General features: G+C 41.2%; 1 protein-coding gene across 1 annotated transcript; it reads left to right on the top strand.

The window, feature by feature from the left end:
- Positions 1-3,806: 3,806 nt before the first annotated feature.
- LOC123840796 (BCL2/adenovirus E1B 19 kDa protein-interacting protein 3-like) lies at positions 3,807-4,640 on the top strand. Its single transcript, XM_045870556.3, has one exon. The coding sequence runs from the start codon at positions 3,822-3,824 to the stop codon at positions 4,488-4,490; it is 669 nt and encodes a 222-aa protein (XP_045726512.1). The 5' UTR covers positions 3,807-3,821; the 3' UTR covers positions 4,491-4,640.
- The last annotated feature ends 15,241 nt before the right edge of the window (positions 4,641-19,881 follow it).

The raw sequence follows: 19,881 nt of genomic DNA, 5'->3' as shown, positions 1-19,881 counted from the left end.
CAGAACTGGAATTCAAACTCATCTGTGTTCAATGACCTGATTGTTCTTACAAGAGGGTCTTTCAAAGGTCCAAGTGAGAGGCTTTGATAATTTCAGTAGGGAAGGTGTTATTAGGAATGATGGGATGGGACTGGGGCAAAAAAAACCCTACAACCACCCACAAGTGGCATGGAGAACAGTTCAACAGTCAGTTGCTAGTTGTTGTGTGCCAACAATTATCAGAGGTTGTGCTAGGTCCTAGGGATACTGTCATGAGAAACCAGACATGACCCAGACTTCATGGGGCCGCCTAGCGGGGAGAAAACATTCAACTGATAGTGATAAATAACTGTAAATCAGTCTCAACTTTACAAAGAGTTGAAAACAAAGGTGATGGGTGATGGTTGCTGAGACACCTGTTTTTGACGACTTGTATTTAAACAAAAAGGAGAGAAGGAAAAATGATGCTGGAGGTGGGAGAGAATGGAGGTAGGAAAGAGGAGGAAGAGTAGTTTTGTGAGGGAGAATGTGCTGAGATGGGTCTATGACGTGTTGAATTCAGGGTGAGTTTGAGACATCCAAGAATTGTCCACTAAGCACCTAGAGATAAGATCAGGGCCAGAAGCCAGGGAAAGAGATGCTGTCATGAGCCCCAGAGAAACACTTGGTACATAACCAAGCTGGATACGATGAAGGGGCTCTGGGCTCTCCAGGGCATGATCTTCAATCCTATCTAAGTCTACAGCAGCCCCTATGGAAGTGGGGTGGGGGGGCTCATGAGGGGCAGGCAAACAAAGCTGGTAGCATGAGGTACCTGAAACTTTGTAAGGATCCCCTAAGAAAGCCATAGCCTCTTTTTAAATAAAAATAATAGTTAAGAAGAAGAACTAACACCACTTTGTGCTTCTGCTATGCTATCTGAGTTCGTCCTCCTAACACCAGGAAGAAACAGCAAGAAAACTGAGGCCCAGGGAGAGTAAGTAACTTCCCTGAATCCACACTATGAAGTCTGGATCCAAGATTTAAACTCAGATCGGGTTTTATTTTTATTATTTTTTAGTTTTTTAAAAGATTTTATTTATTTATTTGACAGAGAGAGAGACATAGCGAGAGAGGGAACATGAGCAGGGGGAGTGGGAGAGGGAGAAGCAGGATTCCCGCTGAGCAGGGAGCCCGACGTGGGACTCGATCCCAGGACCCTGAGACCATGACCTGAGCTGAAGCCAGATGCTTAATGACTGAGCCACTCAGGCGCCCCTCAGATAGGGCTTTAATTGCGACTACAGATCAAGGGGAGAAAAAACAAAGGGACCCTTTCTTCCTTCAAGCCCTGGTGTCAATGGGAGAGAGTGAAGCTCCCTGTTTTATCTTGTAAAGAAGACAAAATGTATAACTTTATATCCCAGTGCTAGAGGGGAACTGATATTAGTCTGCATCTCTGAATCCCAAATATTTTAAATACATTTTATCCAGACCCTGATATTCTGAATATCATCTCGTCATCTCATACCTGATCCTTCCGAGGGGTCAAGATAGCAGGTGCTCCACCCATGGGTTCATAATAAACTCTTTGAGGCTGCTTCCATGAAAACTTGGCAGACTGGCGGGGAGGGGAAGATGTTAGGATACCAAAGGAGACATCAGAGGATAGCTAATACTGGAAAAATCGGCTTAACAAGAAACTTCCAAAGTAGCTTCTGAAGTCTATGGGAAGTTGGGCCAGGTTAACAAAATTCAGAAAGAACTGTCTCTTCTCTTAGCACTTGCTAGAAATGGAACATAACCATGGGAAATTACCTGACCTCTTTAACCTCTGTTCCCTCACTTATTTAATAGAGCTAATCTGAAAGTCACCCCATGTTTGCCTTTGTGAGGATTTAATGAGATAATGCTTCTATGCTCTCTGCATCGTGTCCAGTGCTGAACAAGGCCTCAATAAATGTTTGCCTTAAAAAAAAAAAAAAATGAGCTAATGTACGTGAAAACATTTTATAAGCCCGAGGTACTATATCAATGCAATTATTTTTTAGATGCAGAAAAGAGAAAATAGACTTAATAGTGTATTGTGAATATGTAGGCTGTATGAAGACCTATTTCAAACTGAAATATTGATACTATTGTTTCTCTTTAAAGCTCTTATTTGTCATAACATAATTTTATCTAAAAGTCACTTAGTATTTTCTGCGCAAACGTACCAGTGCGGAACTGAATAATAAAAAAAACCTTGCACGTCTGAAAACAATATGAAACATTTAAGCACCAGTGACCTTGTATTCTCATCTAGCTTTGTGACTTGTTATCTTCCAACATCAATGTTTCCATTGTCACTCTGCTGTTTCAGATAACAATGCTTTCTGGACACTTGCCGGCTAGCCATTTAAGAAATTAGGGGCTTTTTAAAAAGTCTACCACTGTGTTGATTCCCAGCTATACAGTTACCATTTGTAAATCAGTGGAGCAAGAAATTAAGGACACACAGGCAGGCTTGCCTCTAGAATACCAATAACAATAAATGTACAAGATCACCTTGTTGTCTCTCTGCTGCCTATTGTTCATCCAACTAAAACACTGCCCCTCCAAAGAAGCATGATTGTCTTAATCACCAGGAGAAATAAACAAGGCACAGTGATAATCAGACTAGGATGTGATGAAATAAATTGCCTACATTTTTTAACACAAAAATGAAGATCTGGTTTTGTTTGTTTGTTTGTTTTTAAGGATTTTATTTATTCATTTGAGAGAGAGAGACAGAGAGAGTATAAGCAGGGAGAGGGGGAGGGAGAGAGGCAGAAGGAGAGGGAGAAGCAGACTCCCCACTGAGCAGGGAGCTTGATGCTCATGACCTGGAGATCATGACCTGAGCCGAAAAGCAGATGCTTAACCATCTGAGCCACCCAGATGCCCCCCAAGAAAGAATTCTTGAGACATCTTTGGTGCAAAAAGGTGGTTTTATTAAAGCACGGGGACAGGACCCATGGGCAGAAAGAACTGCTGCCTGAAGATCTGTTTTTAATGCATCATTTTCTTTTTATTATATTCATAATGCATCGTTTTCATTGTAATTCTTAGGTCTTAACTCCTATGTTATCTGTAGTTGCTCCTTTGGTTCACTTTGAAGTGCAAATTGTTTGGCTCCAATGATAGTTAATAAGGAGTAAACAAAAGAGAGGAGTAGAAGGTTGTTGAATTATATTACAACTGAGTGCCCTTAGTTTTTCTCTTTGGACCCAAATCTGCCTTCTCCCACCGTGTTGGTCATTCAAATCCTTGCAGATGCTCTGGCCAACTGTCCAGTTAGGAGGGAGCCACCAGTGTGGCTGAATTCTGCCAGTATGTTATAGATGGCATCTATAGTTCACTCAAGAATCCAGGGCAAGCAAAGGAAATAGGTACACTTGTAACAAAATTTGGGAAAGGACACAAAGTCCCCAAACTCCAATCATTTGACAGTGCTTCCAAATGTTCTGGGAGCAACACAATATCCGTCCATTGGCATGCAAGATTTCTGGTGTAGGGAAATTACCCTAACAGATATTAAAATATTAATATGCTTCAATATGAAATAAAGAGGGGTGCCTGGGTGGCTCAGTCGTTAAGCGTCTGCCTTCGGCTCAGGTCATGGTCCCGGGGTCCTGGGATCGAGCCCCGCATCGGGCTCCCTGCTCCGTGGGAGGCCTGCTTCTCCCTCTCCCACTCCCCCTGCTTGTGTTCCCTCTCTCACTGTGTCTCTCTCTGTCAAATAAAGAAATAAAATCTTTTTTAAAAAAAGCAATATGAAAGTGTTGCTGCCCGAGAACCAGAGGCGGTCTTGCTGCGGCCACAGCTCTTCCAGCCGCCTGACAATGTCGTCTCATTTAGTAGGGCAGCCGCCGCCCCCGCACAACAACAACAACAACAACAACAACTGCGAGGAAGGTGAACAGCCTTTGCCCCCGCCAGCCGGCCTCAACAGTTCCTGGGTGGAGCTACCCATGAACAGCAGCAATGGCAATGATAATGGCAATGGGGAAAATGGGGGGCTAGAACATGTACCTTCCTCATCCTCTATCCACAATGGAGACATGGAGAAGATTCTTTTGGATGCACAACATGAATCAGGACAGAGTAGTTCAAGAGCCAGCTCTCACTGTGACAGCCCTTCCCCACAAGAAGATGGGCAGATTATGTTTGATGTGGAGATGCACACCAGCAGGGACCATAGCTCTCAGTCAGAAGAAGAAGTTCCAGAAGGAGAGAAAGAAGTCGATGCTTCAAAGAAAAGCGTCGACTGGGTGTCCGACTGGTCCAGTAGACCTGAAAACATTCCACCTAAAGAGTTCCACTTCAGACACCCCAAACACTCCGTCTCTTTAAGCATGAGGAAAAGTGGGGCCATGAAGAAAGGGGGTATTTTCTCCGCAGAATTCCTTAAGGTGTTCATTCCGTCTCTCTTCCTCTCTCATGTTTTGGCTTTGGGCCTAGGCATCTATATTGGGAAGCGACTGAGCACACCTTCTGCCAGCACCTACTGAAGGGAAGAACAGCCCCGGAGAAGCGGAGAAGCGTGTGACCTGTGAAGTGGTGTATTGTCACAGTAGTTTATTTGAACTTGAGACCATTGTAAGCATGACCCAGCCTACCACCCTATTTTTACATATCCAAGTTCCAGTAACTCTCAAACCCAGTATTTTATTCAAACTCTGTTGAGGCATTTTACTAACCTCATTCCCTTTTTGGCCTGTAAGACACTTTAGAATTTCCTAACAGAGTTTACTGTTATTTAGAAATTTGCAAGGGCTTCTTTTCCGCAAATGCCACCAGCAGATTATAATTTTGTCAACAATGCTATCGTCTCCTTTTAGTGCCACCAGACTTAGACCTGCATCATTCATGGTATAAATTTTAGTCTTGCAAGATAACTACCATCTCTCTCTTCAAATGAGATCAGGTTAGCAAATGATAGAACAGCTTTTTGTTTTGTTTTGTTTTGTTTTGTTTCAAGGCAAAACAAACTTCCCTAAGCTTGAATTTATAGTTATTTAAAAAGAAAACAAGCAAAAAAAAACAAGACACAAGAAAAAAAATATCCTGGGCAATAAAAAATTATTTTAAACAACAACAACAAAAAAAGCAATATGAAATAATGAAATATTGCTACATTATGCTACAATAATGAAAACTAAATGTCTGAGGCAAAAGAACCAACAGACAGAATGGACATCCCTGAAACTCAAATATATAATATATGACAATATATTTGGAAAGAGAATATTATAATTGAAGAAGGGCTGTATTACTCCATAAATTATACTGGAGATTGACTGATGACTTGAAACAATAAACAAGCAAGAGTTTCATTTTATAACATACTCCAAATAAATTCCAGGTGAGAAACTAAACATAATAAGGAAACCCATTAGAAAACTAGAAGATGTAAACAAAGAATCAGCTTGATGAACAAGGACTTTAATGACATAAAAATAATGGAAGACATGATAAATTTTAAAATAATGATAGATTGCATAAATATACAAAAACTGATGCTCTCAATATAGTTATAGAAATAAATATTGATGTGAATCTATATGTATTCTATCTCTTCTCTAGTTCTGTTTACCGAGAGGGCCTAGGAGCAATGATACCATACAAGCAATGAGCAAGCGTGGTATCCAGACCTGGTTTCTAAATACCAGCTTCCACTAAAAGAAATGAGGACTCTTAGGAAGAAAAGGTTGATTCCAGGGCTGGGGTGGGAAAGTATAAAATGGGCCTAGCACATTTCATTGTGCCTGAAGTAGGAAATTGCTCAGAGAATATTGGGGATAAATCAGAAGGTCATAGGAACTCGCACTGGCCAAATCTGGGGTGATCTGTGCATCAAAATAAATGATAGTAACGGATTACAACCCACTGAAAAAACAGGAATCCATGAGCCCATACTGACTTAAATTAATAATGGATCAATTGAAAATTTGAGGTAAAAAATCCTTCCCCTCAAAATACTTATTAAAGACAAAGGTGGAAGGAGTAACTTCATAGTAAAAAATTTTCATAGACACAATGTTAACCAAGTGTTTAAAGTGAACATTACTGGGGCACCTGGGTGGCTCAGTCTCTTGGGCATCTGACTCTTGGTTTCAGCTGGGATCATGATTTCAGGGTCATGGGATCGAGCCCTGCGTTGGGCTCTGCGCTGAGCACGGAGTCTGCTTGAGATTCTTTCTCTTCCTTTGCCCCATTCCCCTTTCTCTAAAGTAAATAGATAAATATTTTTTAAAAATAAAAATAAATTTGTCACCAATAATGGGACAAATCCAAGTAGTATTCTACCTGATAGAGTGTAACAAGAGCATAACATCTCCTCTGTGATATTCCTGACAAAGCTGCATAACCTGAATCTAATCTCAAGGAAACATCAAACACATTAGGGACATTCTACAAAATAACTGATCTGTAATCTTCAAGAGCACCAAGGTCCTGAAAACCAAGGAAATACTGAGGGACTGTTCTACATATAAGGAGGCTAAAGTGACATGGTAATTAAATGCAATGGGATGTGGACTAGATCTTTTTATATAAAGGACAATTTGGAGACAGTTGTTGAAACTGGAATGGGGACTGAAGATTAGGCAGTAGCCGTGTAGCAATGTTAATTTCCTGAATTTGATGGTCGTATTATAATTATGTAGCAGAATACCTTTGCTCCTAGGAAATGCACACTGAAGTTTTCCCCAGGCATCATGCAAGCAAGTTGGTTTCAAATGGTTCAGGAATACATAAACATTCTTGCAACATTTTTATAAGTTTGAGTTGTTTCAAAGCAACAACAACATGAATAAAAATGCAAGTGTCCCTCTTCCAAATTCTCTTTTGTCTACTTCCAGTCAGATACATCTAAATATTGTGTTAGTATCATTATACATTTTTGGTGTATCACTTACAGCAGTGTAATCTTCCCTTGTGTAAATTTTAATGTCAAACATTAGGGAAATTATGAGGATATAGCTATATCCTAGAACATTATAAATATTTTTAAGTGTTTTTGTTTTGACAAATAGGCAACAACATGGAAAAATTCTTATAGCGTTATATTGTTTTAAAAAAAAATGAAGTAGTACATACAAAATTATGATCCATAGTCATTTATGACTTGAAGGAATGACAACATTTCAACCACAGTTATATTTGGGTAATGGGAACATAGGTGATTTATTTTTATTTTTATTTTGGTAAAATGTCTCAATTCCCTATAATGACCATCCTTTTTAAGAACAGATATTGAAAAATATAAAAGTAATTAATATGAAGTGATGTGGAGGAGAAAGAAAAAGTAGTTGTTAAAGGAGAAAGTCTCCGAGGACGTTGCCGTTGACCTGGTTTTCCTTCTCTGCAATTTGATGTTGAAGTTCAAAGACACCGTATATGAAGCCCCCAGCACAGTGGCTGGCATTCAGAGGAACTCTGCTGGAAGCTGGTCACCACGACCTGCAGTCAGGCACACAAGTGCCCCTTTCCCACCAACCCGGGCTGGTGAGGGGTCAGTTGCTCAGCCTGCAATAAAGAAAGGGCAAGAGATGTTATCAATAATCCACAAAATCCTGGGCGCCTGGGTGGCTCAGTTGGTTAAGCGACTGCCTTCGGCTCAGGTCATGATCCTGGAGTCCCTGCATCGAGTCCCGCATCGGGCTCCCTGCTCAGCAGGGGGTCTGCTTCTCCCTCTGCCCTCTTCCCTCTCGTGCTCTCTGTCTCTCATTCTCTCTCTCTCAAATAAATAATATCTTTAAAAAAAAATAATAATCCACAAAATCCAAATATTCAGTTCCCTGGCATACACGGAATCATTCTTATTTTCAACTCAAAAGGGTCTGTTCACTATCAAACAATTAACTGCCTTTAATGTTAATAGAAACTACAGGCAGAAATCCTCTAGAAACACAGCAGACATTATGGATTTGACAATTCGTCATGCTCTCTCTTCTAGGCTCAGTTTCAACATATTTGAAATCAAGTAAGAGGCTTATGTTGATACAAAATATTTGCAGACTGATTTACTGATGCTAAACTGATCACATACAGATGGTGAAGAAGTATTAACTGGAACTGCCACATGACAGTATGAAAGAAACAGGTTTCTCTGCAGAGAAATGTTTGAATGTGTCATAAAAACTGTCAGAAAATTAACATCTCAAAAGCCTTAAATTCAGTGTGTAGAAAGACTGTGTCAGCTTTGGAGTCCAGCTTCCTGGGTTCAATGCCGCATAGACACATAATGTGACTTTGAACAAGTGACTTAAACTCTGTAGGCTTTGGTTTCGTCTACAGTCAATGGGGGTCACCTCTCGGGATTATAGTGAGAATGAATGAGATAAGGTATATTCAACACCTGGCATAGCCCCTGGTATATATGCAAAACATGATAAAAGTTATTATCATTATTTTTATAATGTTAACGGATTGGTGGTGTTACATTTAATTAATACCTACATGCTGTGAAGGTATGCATAGGAATGCAGAAGGAGAAGGTGTGAGAAAGGAGGAAGAGAAAGAAGCAGAAAGTCAATGCTAATTCATTCTCCACCCTTAGCACTCGCATCTTACTTCTGTTCCTGATCGTTTCCATCTCAGTAAATGGAACTACCCTCTGCCCAGTTGCTTGAGGGGCATATCTCAGTCCCTCTAACCACGCCCCTTTCCCCTCCCTGGCTGGCCCCGCCCACCCTCTGTGCAATCGCAGTCATTCCAGTCCCTCCATGGTCCCTCCCTTGTGTTCTGTGCCCACATCCTAACTCCTCTCCGTGCTGTTGCTCAAAGCCCCCTCTGGTTCATTCTCCACACAAAACCTGAGCCAACTTCTTCAAACATCCATCAGACACCTCTCTTCCTGGCTGGCAACACGTCAATGCCTTCTGGTTGTACTTTGAATAGAATCTAACCACCTCTGAAGCCCTATCTGACCTGCATCCTCTTATCCCTCCTAATGCCACCTCCTGTCACTCCCTCCCTCACTACACATCAGTCGTCAGTCAAGCCACGCTCCTTCCCACCTCAGAGCCTTTGCACATGCTGTTCTTTCTACCTGGGACCCTTCCTTTATAGCACGAATGTCCAGTCTTTTCCTGACCTTCAAGCCAGAGCTTCAAGGTCACCTCCTCAGAGAGGCCTTTTCCATCCTCCAACGAAAGTAGCTCTCCCCTTTACCTCAGTTTTTCTCTAGATTGGCACACTGTCTTCTTAACAGCACATAAAACAATTTCTCATTATTTTATTTCGTTTTTTACTTTTACTTTTTTTTTTTTTTTTGGTCTGGGTCATCCAAAGACTGTAAATAACTGAGCTGGGGCCATATCTTTTTTTAAAGCACTTCCAAGGCTTAGTTCACGCATTGTGCTGGGCATACAGAAGATGTTCAGTAAATATCTGTTGAAACCCCATGGGCAATTGAATAACCGAATCTTGTAAATGCCCACAGTTAAAATACATGAGATGTGTAATAATTTATTTTCGCTCTTCACTGAATGGTCAGAGAGGGAGATAGATGAGGTACATATATTTTACATGTTTCTATGTATCTACAAAGGTTAGAAATAGCTCACTATATACAGAGCAGTTGGTTACAAATTCTCTGTTAATCTAGAAAGCTGTCATGTTGAACAGGCAAATGTAAGTTCAGGAATTTTGCTGATTACAGTTACTTAATTGGCATTTTTTGGGTCAATGGATTACATGAATTCATTTTTAAAATCTCTCTAATTTTAGAGGATACTGTGATTTGAAAGCAACATCATGATCACATTTTATAGGATTCATATCTTTTTGATCAGGGATGATCAAAGACTAATTTCAAGTAAGTATTTGTTATTTGCGGGCTTATCTTCTCATGGGCCCCTGAATGATGCTTTTCTGAATAATTTTCTCTCTCTCTCTCTTTCTCTCTCTCTATATATATAACTAACTGCAGAAGATACTGTAATGAGTCATCTGGATCTTCCCTCTGAGACTGAGGCTTTCGCCCTCCAGCTGTTGGGGGTGTAGTTAAAGAGATTTGTGTCTAAGATCATGTGCCATCCCTGGGGATGGTCCTTATCTAAAAACTAGCCCTGGTTATAGGGGCTAGTGAGGTGGGGAGATGCAGCCTTTTGTCTAATGGGGGCTCAACTTGGAGGGGCCACCCCAGCTCCCGAGCTCTGGGATCAGCTCAGGCTGTTGTTGCACAGATGCTGCCAGGATGAGGTCCAATGCTTCCCTTTGCCCAACCCTGTTTTCTTCACAGGTATTGATCCAGAGAACACTCCCTAGTAAACTCCCTGCATCCAAACCCTCCCCTCAAGATGGATATAGTGTCTCCTTGAGACACTGACCGGGTTGATTGGGTGCCACTCTTTTCCACCATTGCCCTGCTCCTTGGCTTGAAAGAACTACTCTCCCGAAAAGGCGGACAGATAGAATCTGCTGCCCAGCTCTCCCCCAACGATAAATAGTATCTGACAGCAGGATTGGAAGTGGGGATGACCAGAGTCTCCTACCAACCTGTGCCCTAGCCTAAACTGCCCTCAATTTCCTTTCTCTACTCTCTGGTGTCATCCCAGTGTGGAGGGAATTATAATAGAGACTACTTCTTTACTAATTAATTAATAGGAAACTAACCATAAGTATACATACACTCTGATATAATTATTTTTAAAACATGTGATGGGCTGAATTGTGTCTCCCCCCTCCCCAAAATCCAGATGTTGAAGTCCCAACCCCCAGTGCCTCAGAATATAATGGTATTTGGAGATGGGGTTTTTATAAAGACAATGAGGGTTAAATGAGGTCATTTGTGTGGTCCCTAATCCAATAGGACTTGTGTCCTTATAAGAAGAAGAGATTAGGACAGACTCACACAGAAGGAAGACTATGTAAAGACACAGGGAGAAGTTAGCCATCTACAAGCCAAGGAGAGAGACTTCTGCTGAAACCAACTCTATCGACAACTTGATCTCAAACTTCTTTTATTTATTTATTTATTTATTTATTTATTTATTTATTTGAGAGAGAGAGAGCATGAGAGGGGGGAGGGCCAGGGGGAGAAGCAGACACCCCACTGAGCGGGGCTCGATTCCGGGACTCCGGGATCATGACCTGAGCCGAAGGCAGACGCTTAACCGACTGAGCCACCCAGGGGCCCCTCAAACTTCTAACCTCCAGAATTGTGAATTTCTGTCATTTCAGCCACCTGGTTTATGGTATTTTATTATGGTGGGCCTCCAACAAACTACTCTAGCATGTAATCATAAAACCTGTGCATTTTGTTTCCTGCCCTTAAATATGTGAAGCACGCCTAAGAAGGCCAGAGAGGAGCATCTCTAGGAAGGCTCCAAGATATCTTGAGGCTGTGGGAATTTTTCGTCTCTTGCCCTGCCCCGTTTTTGTTTCCATAGCTTTATTTCTGCTTAATGTGTGTACCTCAAGTGGACCACACAGTTTGGTCATGGTTCCTTCAGCCCCAAACTTACACTCTTGTATGTATCTTCTTTTGTTATGATGCTATGGTTTGGGTGATTCATTATCCTGTACCCTGAACCTCCAGCCCCAGGAAGCTATCCCGGCCAGCTTCCATGAATCTAGCTTTCCCTGAGAAAGCAGATGGACTGGATATCACAAGAACTGCACATAAGCTCAGAGGACCTGAGTTACTAACTGGGGGTTAATTGCATTGATTTTATCCTGACTCTCCATCTAGAAATTTAGGAATTAGATCTTATGGACAGCATCGTAGCTTCCTAGATTTAAGGCATTTGACTATATTTTATCAAAATAATTAAGGGAAGGAAAAAGTTAATAAATATATATCCCACAAGAGAACATCATTGGGACGGTTCCCACTGTCCCCAGGAACGCTTCATGTGACACCCTTGTCTCTACCCAGTCTTCTCCAAGCTCTCTGATGATCAAATCATCTTAGACGACAGCCCGCTACACTACCATGCTTCTGTCATCCCACACCTGGACCACCACAGATGCTTAGGAGGTCCCGGGGACCTGGACTGTGTGGTCGTCTATGGCAGAAGGGGCATCTCGGTGTCCTTGCTCTAATTGTGCTTAAAGAGCATCACATCTGTGCTGCCCACACGGAAACTCAGCCAGGGCAGCAGAAGGGGGGTGGCCATCTTTTCCCAATTCAGCCTCCTTCTCCCAGCTATGCTGACAAATGGAATATGAATATGCATACCTCTGATTTGTTGCTTACACTGACATGACCCAAAGGCCACTAGAAGCTCTCTCAAATCCTTTCCCTCAGGCCCTCAATCTTTGCCCATGTCATAAATCTGTCCCAAATTCCTCCTCAGAGCTTCCCTTAAGATGGAACTGAACAGACACCACACAGTTCTGCCTCCAGTTATTTCTTATTTCCTCTCACGTGACTTTTCAATTTTAATGTAATTAGCATTGCTGAGAAGGAGCCCCATTACCAGAGCAGCTTCCCCGGGTGTACATAGCTGAGCCTCTGTTCAATTTCCTATTCCATGTGGTCAGTCTCCACATGTGTTCTTAAAGATCTGGAACATCTGGCGTCAGCCTTGATGGAGGACGCCAACTTATTGGGACGGCAGCTAAAACCTAAATACTGATCTGCAGTAGGGGTGAGAACCCCTGTTTGTTTTTCCCTCCTTTGCAGCCCAGCCTTGACCTGTGGGCAGACCCAGTGGCAGAAATGTGCTGCCAAAACTCAGAGAGAAACTCCCTAGTTCCGTCAGTGGACCAGGAGAAGGGCCCTCTGAGTGCCAGAGTGCGGCAGAAATCCCCAGTGGTTTTCCTTTTTCCTCTCCCTTTTACATCCCAGCCCTGTCCTGAGGCCAACCCCAGCTGAGGAACTGCTTTGCTGTGGCAGCAAGTCTGACATTTAAAACCCAGAGAGAAGAGAGAAAACCTCACACTGTCCAGAGGAAGAGGGGAAAGGGGCCCCTGGAGCCAGAAAGTGTGTGGGTTACCCCAGAGATAACAGTGCTAAAGAAGGTGATCGCCTATTCATTTCAGGAACTCATAAGTCCTGGACTTATTACTGAGCTGAGCAAAAAAAAATCGAGTGCCCATAAGGGATGTGTTCTGACCGTAGTTAAGACTGGTTGATAGGTAAACAGGTACTTCTCAAATAATTGAAATTCTTTTTTTTTTTTTAAAGATTTTATTTATTTATTTGAGAGAGAGAATGAGAGAGCACATGAGAGGGGGGAGGGTCAGAGGGAGAAGCAGGCTCCCCACGGAGCAGGGAGCCCGATGCGGGACTCGATCCTGGGACTCCAGGATCACGATCTGAGCCGAAGGCAGTCGCTTAACCAACTGACCCACCCAGGCGCCCAATAATTGAAATTCTTAAAAAGAAGTAATTTGTCAACTTTTTAAGCATTAAAAGCCATTCTACAATTTATAGTTAGCAAAGAAAGGCTCAGCTAACGTGAAATCAAATTTAGACTGATTGTATCAACAATTTCACAAAATCCTCAGTAGTGGTGTACAAATGAGTATCTATCATACCTCAGAACTAAAAGGTGGCAAAACCACTAAAGGAAAGAAGAGAGGACAGTTTTTCCTTAAAGATATGGAAGAGGCATAGATTCATCTCTTTTCAGGGAGTATTTTGTTGTGTACAATTTAATAAGCTTTAATAGATAAGAACTTCTCAGGAATTAATGTCTATCAAATTAAGTTACAATCTTTACCTAAGAAAATGTCTAAGTGCTCTACAAATTCATTAACTAGCTATACCAACGAATAATTTAGACAGAATAATTAATCCAAATTTGTCTTTTCAGATGAAAACCTTTTGCCTAAAAGTAATAATGCTCCTTTCATTTAAAAGTTCAAGTTAACTTTTGTTTAAAAACCAAGTTTGGCAAGCTAATATGTGGACAGTGCCTTTTTTTTAATTAAGATTTTATTTGTTTATTTCAGAGAGAGAGAGAGAGAGAGCACAGGGTGGGGGGGGGGGGAAGGGAGAGGGGAAGCAGACTCCCCACTGAGCAGGAAGCCTGACTCAGGGCTCCATCTGAGGCCCCTGAGCCTAAGGGAGACACTTAACTGACTGAGCCACCCATGCGCCCTGTGGACAGCGCTTTTATAGGGAATTTTGGAAACTGTGTTTTTACGTAATAGTCAAATTGCAAAGTATAGAGATTCCTGTTTCTTCAAACTGGTTGGAAAATAAATCATTTTGTCTACTTGTATTTAAATGCAGACCATGGGGTGCCTGGGTGGCTCAATCGGTTAAGCGTCGGACTCCATTTTGGCTCAGGTCATGATCTCTGGGTTATGAGATGGAGCCCCGAGTCAGGCTCTGCACTGGGCGTGGAAACCGCTTAAGATTCTCTCTCTCCTTCTCTCTGTGCCTCTCCCCCTCCTCTAATAAATAAATAAATAAATAAATAAATATTAATTAATGCAGGCTGATGCAGTAGAATAATTATTTTGAAACATTAAGATCTTTCTGAACATGTGTTATTAGTTATTTAGAAGAATAATATATTTGAAATTCTATTTGAAAATAGATTTATTCCTAGAATTTCTCTTACCTGGTGCTATTTCCCTAAGGCATTCACTAAGGTGTTTGATGCGCCTTTGACATAAAGAGAAAAGATGAGGGGCCTAGACAGATGAGGGTGGGAACAGAAATCCCACATAGATCTGGGGACTCAGGCCGACTTATATCTCCCTATCCCAGATAGATATCAAAAGGTAGTGCGATCCCAGAAGAACAATGGCTGTTTGGCAACTTCTCAGAATTGTCCCAGACCCCAGGATCAGGAGAGACAGCATAATGACAGTAGAACCCAAGAGGGGCATGGTAGTTACTAAGAGAACAAGAAAGACCCGAAACCTTAGGGTCACAAATGGAAAACAACTCAGCAATGACTGTGAGGTGAAGTGGGATCTTATAACAGTTTTATAGATGAGCCAAGTAAAGCAATAACTGCGGTTAAGTACCCAAAGGCCACCACAAACAGGAAATAGGAAAGCCAGGATTTATACCCAAGTAGGCTCCTTCACATTATGTGATAGCATTGGCACATAAGTAAAGAATAAACCCATCTAGCAGACTAAGTAACCTAGAAAAAAAAAATCCACCTATTTAGAAACTTTATTTATGACATTTCAAATCGGTAGGGGGAAAAATGGACTATTTACAAAAGTTGGCCTGGGCAAATTTTCATCTATATGGAAAAAAAAAATTGGAGTCTTTCCAAATCACACATAATAATCAGTTCCAAATATGAACTACAAAATTATAAAATGTAGAACATGTAGGTGAATATTCTTATGACTGATATGGAGAAGGACTTCTTTTTGTTTGTTTGTTTGTAAGATTTTATTTATTTGACAGAGAGAGAGAAAGCACAAGCAGGTGGAGCGGCAGGGAGAGGGAGAGGGAGAAGCAGGCTTCCTGCTGAGCAGGGAGCCTGATGAAGGGCTCGATCCCAGGACACTGGGATCATGACCTGAGCCAAAGGCAGCCACTTAACTGACTGAGCCACCCGGGTACCCTTGGAGAAGGACTTCCTAAACAAGATACAAAAATAGTAATTCATTATTAGAAAAATTACAATTATAATTTCCAATGTACCTAAAGGCTTTATAAAGAAAGTAGGAAAAAATATACAATCTGGAAGAAGAAATTTCAACACATGTAACTGACATCAGGTTTATATCCAAAATATATAAAAAATTGTTAGAAAGCAATAAGATGACAAGGAAACATGTAGCAAAATGGGAAAGGACATGAACAGACTTTTGGCAGAATTATGTCACAACACGTATTATATTCAGAACATATAAAGAATCCTGAAAATAAAGAGGAAAATAACAAACAACCATACAGAAAAATGCACAATGTGACACATATAACTATTAACTATTTGAAGGCAGGAGCCATTTCATTGACTTTTCTGTTCATTGGGGAAACAGCACAGTGCTACACAGATGGGTGATTTTATTTTTTTAATTGTTTAAAAGATTTTTGTTTACTAATTTGAGAGAGAGAGTGAGCAAGAGAGAGAGAGAGAACATGAGCGGGGAGGGGGCAAAGGGAGAGGGAGAAGCAGACTCCCCACTGAGCAGGGACCCCGATGTGGGACTTGATTCCAGGACCCTGAAATCATGACCTGAGCTGAAAGCAGATGCTTAACCGACTGAGCCACCCAGGCGCCCCTACTTTAATAGGGAGGAAATAAACACTTGGTCACTGAGAGCAATCATAGTACTAATAAGATAACAAAACCTTTTAAAGAAAGACACGAATACAAGTTAAAAAAAGAGGAAAAAAGAAATGAGAGATTGAGGGTGGTGGAGGGTGGATGGCTAATGGAAGATGTCTGGCTCCTGATCAGATTCATTTTGCCTCTCTCAGATGCTTATTCACCAGTAGCAGTGATATCCAGCATCTTGAAGTTGGGTAGCTGGTGCCACAAAAATGATTTTGAGAAAAGGAGGGTGGGGTGTCCTGGATCAAAGCGTCAAGTGTGGTCGTTTCTTGTATTACTTTCAGAAAGACTCAGACGATCAGATACTAACTGTGAGAAGTGTTTAAGAATCAGAAAGATAGTTTGGAATCACAGAGGCAGAAATAATAGATCACCTGGATAAACATATGTTGCCTATTAAGGTTAATATATGGGAGGCGCTCATGTTGGATTATCATGACCTGCAGTGCCCTCTCCATGGAAGTGTTAGTGAAGTAAACAAGCAGTTGAAATTCTCTAGTGGGAGCCATGATAGATTTAGCTGAGCAGTCTTATTTGAACTTTAATGTTTTGCTATAGTTTTCTGGGTAATTTACCCTACAGGGAAGGCCAGAAATTTCCTGACCATAAGCTTTTCCTAACTGACACCAAAGGAAATCTGGGGATCCCAGATCCATCAGAGTGAGGTGACAACGATTTGATGGTGGCCATATTGGTTGGCCACACACATTCCATGAATCAGCCTCCCTCTCGCTGCTAGATTTGTTCTGTCTCTGTGTAGCTTGTGATTTGGGCTGAGGATAGCAGTTTCTGGGATCAAAGCTGACTCCTTGGGATAAAACACCCTCTGAAAATTAATCAGCCTAATTTTTGAGGAGATTCTGGCTACTTTTATTTTTTTTATTTTTTTAAAGATTTTATTTGGTTATTTGACAGAGAGAGAGACAGCAAGAGAGGGAACACAAGAAGAGAGAGGGGGAGAGGGAGAAGCAGGCTTCCCGCCAAGCAGGGAGCCCGATGCAGGGCTGGATCCCAGGACTCTGGAACCGTGAACTGAGCCGAAGGCAGACGCTTAACAACTGAGCCACCCAGGCGCCTCTGGCTACTTTTAGAAAAGGGCACAAGACTGGAAGTTTCTAGCTGTGGCTTATCCAGAAAAAATAAACGATCAGAAAGAGTGAGGCCACATTGAGTGACGTTCTATCCTGCCATCTTCCCAGACTAGATTTCTAATACGCTTGTTGCCATCCTGTAATGGCTTCCTTCCTTGACTTTCTGCACCATTCACCTTGCTAGTCCCCCTTCTTGAATTGCCAACCATTGTGGGAGAAAAGATTTTTAGCTCTTGTGATTGAATTTATTTCAACTACTTTCCCATCACCCTTCCTCTTGGGTACCCAGCAATGTCGTCGCTCTCTCCTTATAGTTTCCTGCTACCAAATCCTTTTCTTCTCTAGGAGACCCAGCTTCAACCCACACACGTGCACACATACATACTCTAAGTATATACCCATTTACTCTACCAAATAGCACTATAAGGCACTGGCCCACTTTCCCTTTATGTTCATCTCTCTATTTCAAATTCTTTCCACGTATTTGCTCTCTAGGTCTTTTACCTATGTTCCTGAAGACTAACATTACCTTTCCATGCCTAGCAGTGCCTGTGTGTTTGTGAGCCTGCCCTGTTTGCATTCTCCTGGATTCACTCCTTGCTTCTGCCTCTTCTCTCCTGTCTTCTCATCCAGTCATTTACTCAATTTGCCAAACAGAACTTCCATCCTGTGCTAAGCACTGAGGACACAAAAACGTATAAACGGTGGTCTCTGCCTTCGAGGAGACACATAAACAAAAATTTAATATAATGGGATCAGAGCTGTTTTAATGGTGCTGCAGGGGAAAAAAAAGAAGGTCCATGCTTCAGAATTATCTGAGAAAACTTATGGCTAGCCATTTGCACAGGGCATGACATATGTGCTTAACATATGCTATATATTTTATTTTCCAAGATAGATTGGCACATGATCTTCAGTTGCTCCTTTTCTATTGACTCCTTTCTCTTGCTCTGATCTCCACTAGCCTAAAAAAAAGAAAAAGCCTTTCCTACGCTGCTCTTTCTTTCCCTTATCATCAGACTTCTTAAGAGGGTCTCCCCTGGCTAATTTTTCTTCTTTGCTACCCGTTTATTCTAAAAATATTTGTGATCTTGAATGAAATAGGAATCATCCCAGATATGTACATATGTTTACATACACACAATGAAATTCATTTTATAGACAGAATCTTTGAGACTGTTTATATTTGTGTGTACGTGTGTACAATTTTAGAGATATTTGGTGAGGACGGTGGTCTGGTGTTCTGGTCTACCTGGTCTGGTATCCTGGGGCTTTTCCTGATCTGCTTTGTAGAAGTACTTTAATCAAACTTTGTTCTTTTAGGATAACTTGTAGAGATGTCAAACTCTCCACACTTGCCATTAATCAGAGTCTATCCTTTGGGGAATTATCAAAGTTTATATCCTAATTTCCAAGACTGTTCTAGAAACTAGATCTCCCTCCATGAGCCAGAGAGTCAAGTAACATTTGCTGAGGAGGCATGTGGCCAGGTAAGTATAATGAGCCATGGAAATAATCTTCCATATCACATTCACCAAAGGAGATAGGTAGTGTCTCTGCTTTTATTTAAAGACTTTTAAGTAAGGCCCCATTCTTGATATTTTCTGTTGCCTAATTCACAATCTTTCTTGGAACAAATGCACATAGTGTGACTGGTGATGTGCAGCCCTGTAGATAGAGCATGATTCTGGAAGTTTGTTTAGTTTTTTTTTTTTTTTTTTTTTTTTTAAGATTTTATTTATTTATTTGAGAGAGAGAGAGAATGAGAGACAGAGAGCATGAGAGGGAGGAGGGTCAGAGGGAGAAGCAGACTCCCCGCTGAGCAGGGAGCCTGATGCGGGACTCGATCCCGAGACTCCAGGATCATGACCTGAGCCGAAGGCAGTCGCTTAACCAACTGAGCCACCCAGGCGCCCTGGAAGTTTGTTTAGTTTTAAACTTAATACTTAGTGGTCATGGTGAATGTCTGAATTATAGTCACCACCGGCACACTTCAATGCAACTAGGAAATACTTTGAAACAGAGAAAGTACTACTAGAAAATGATTTTTATTAGGGATACCTGGTTGTATTATACCATTCTACAGCTTATTCCCACATCCTTCCCTATATTTTTTTTGTTTATTCATGTTTCTAATTTTGCCTCATTTCTGAATTCAACATATTACTGTTCCATTCTTCCAAATTATTTAAGTAATAAAGTTCGTGGGTTACTAAATGGTTATCCATATTCTAAAGTTCTTAGTGTCAGTTGATTAGATAATGAACAAGTGAATGGGGTCGTAATGTCTGATCTTTCTATTTCTTACTGTCCAACTTATCATAAAACACTGATCTTGAAGCGATTTTTTAAATTGCGTTATTAGAGTGTCAAACATTACTAAAGGTTTATTTCTTAAATGAATGGTGTCCATAGTAATTTTGGAGCTATAATACAACAATTTCTGAGAGGGAATTTAACACTTCCATATACAGCATTTCATTCTAAATATTCAAGTTCTGTGTTAAACACAGAAAATGTTTAATTACCATTGTCATTTTCAGAGTGAAATCAAGTAAATAAAATTCAGTAAGCATTTTTCTCCAAGAAGCTTAGAA

Source organism: Mirounga angustirostris, unplaced genomic scaffold (assembly GCF_029215605.1).
Source record: "Mirounga angustirostris isolate CCGP_5_RB_7025 unplaced genomic scaffold, mMirAng1.0.hap1 SCAF_5, whole genome shotgun sequence".
Taxonomy (NCBI): domain Eukaryota; kingdom Metazoa; phylum Chordata; class Mammalia; order Carnivora; family Phocidae; genus Mirounga; species Mirounga angustirostris.
Note: the sequence above shows the minus strand (reverse complement) of the source record. Positions and strands in the feature narration are given on the sequence as shown.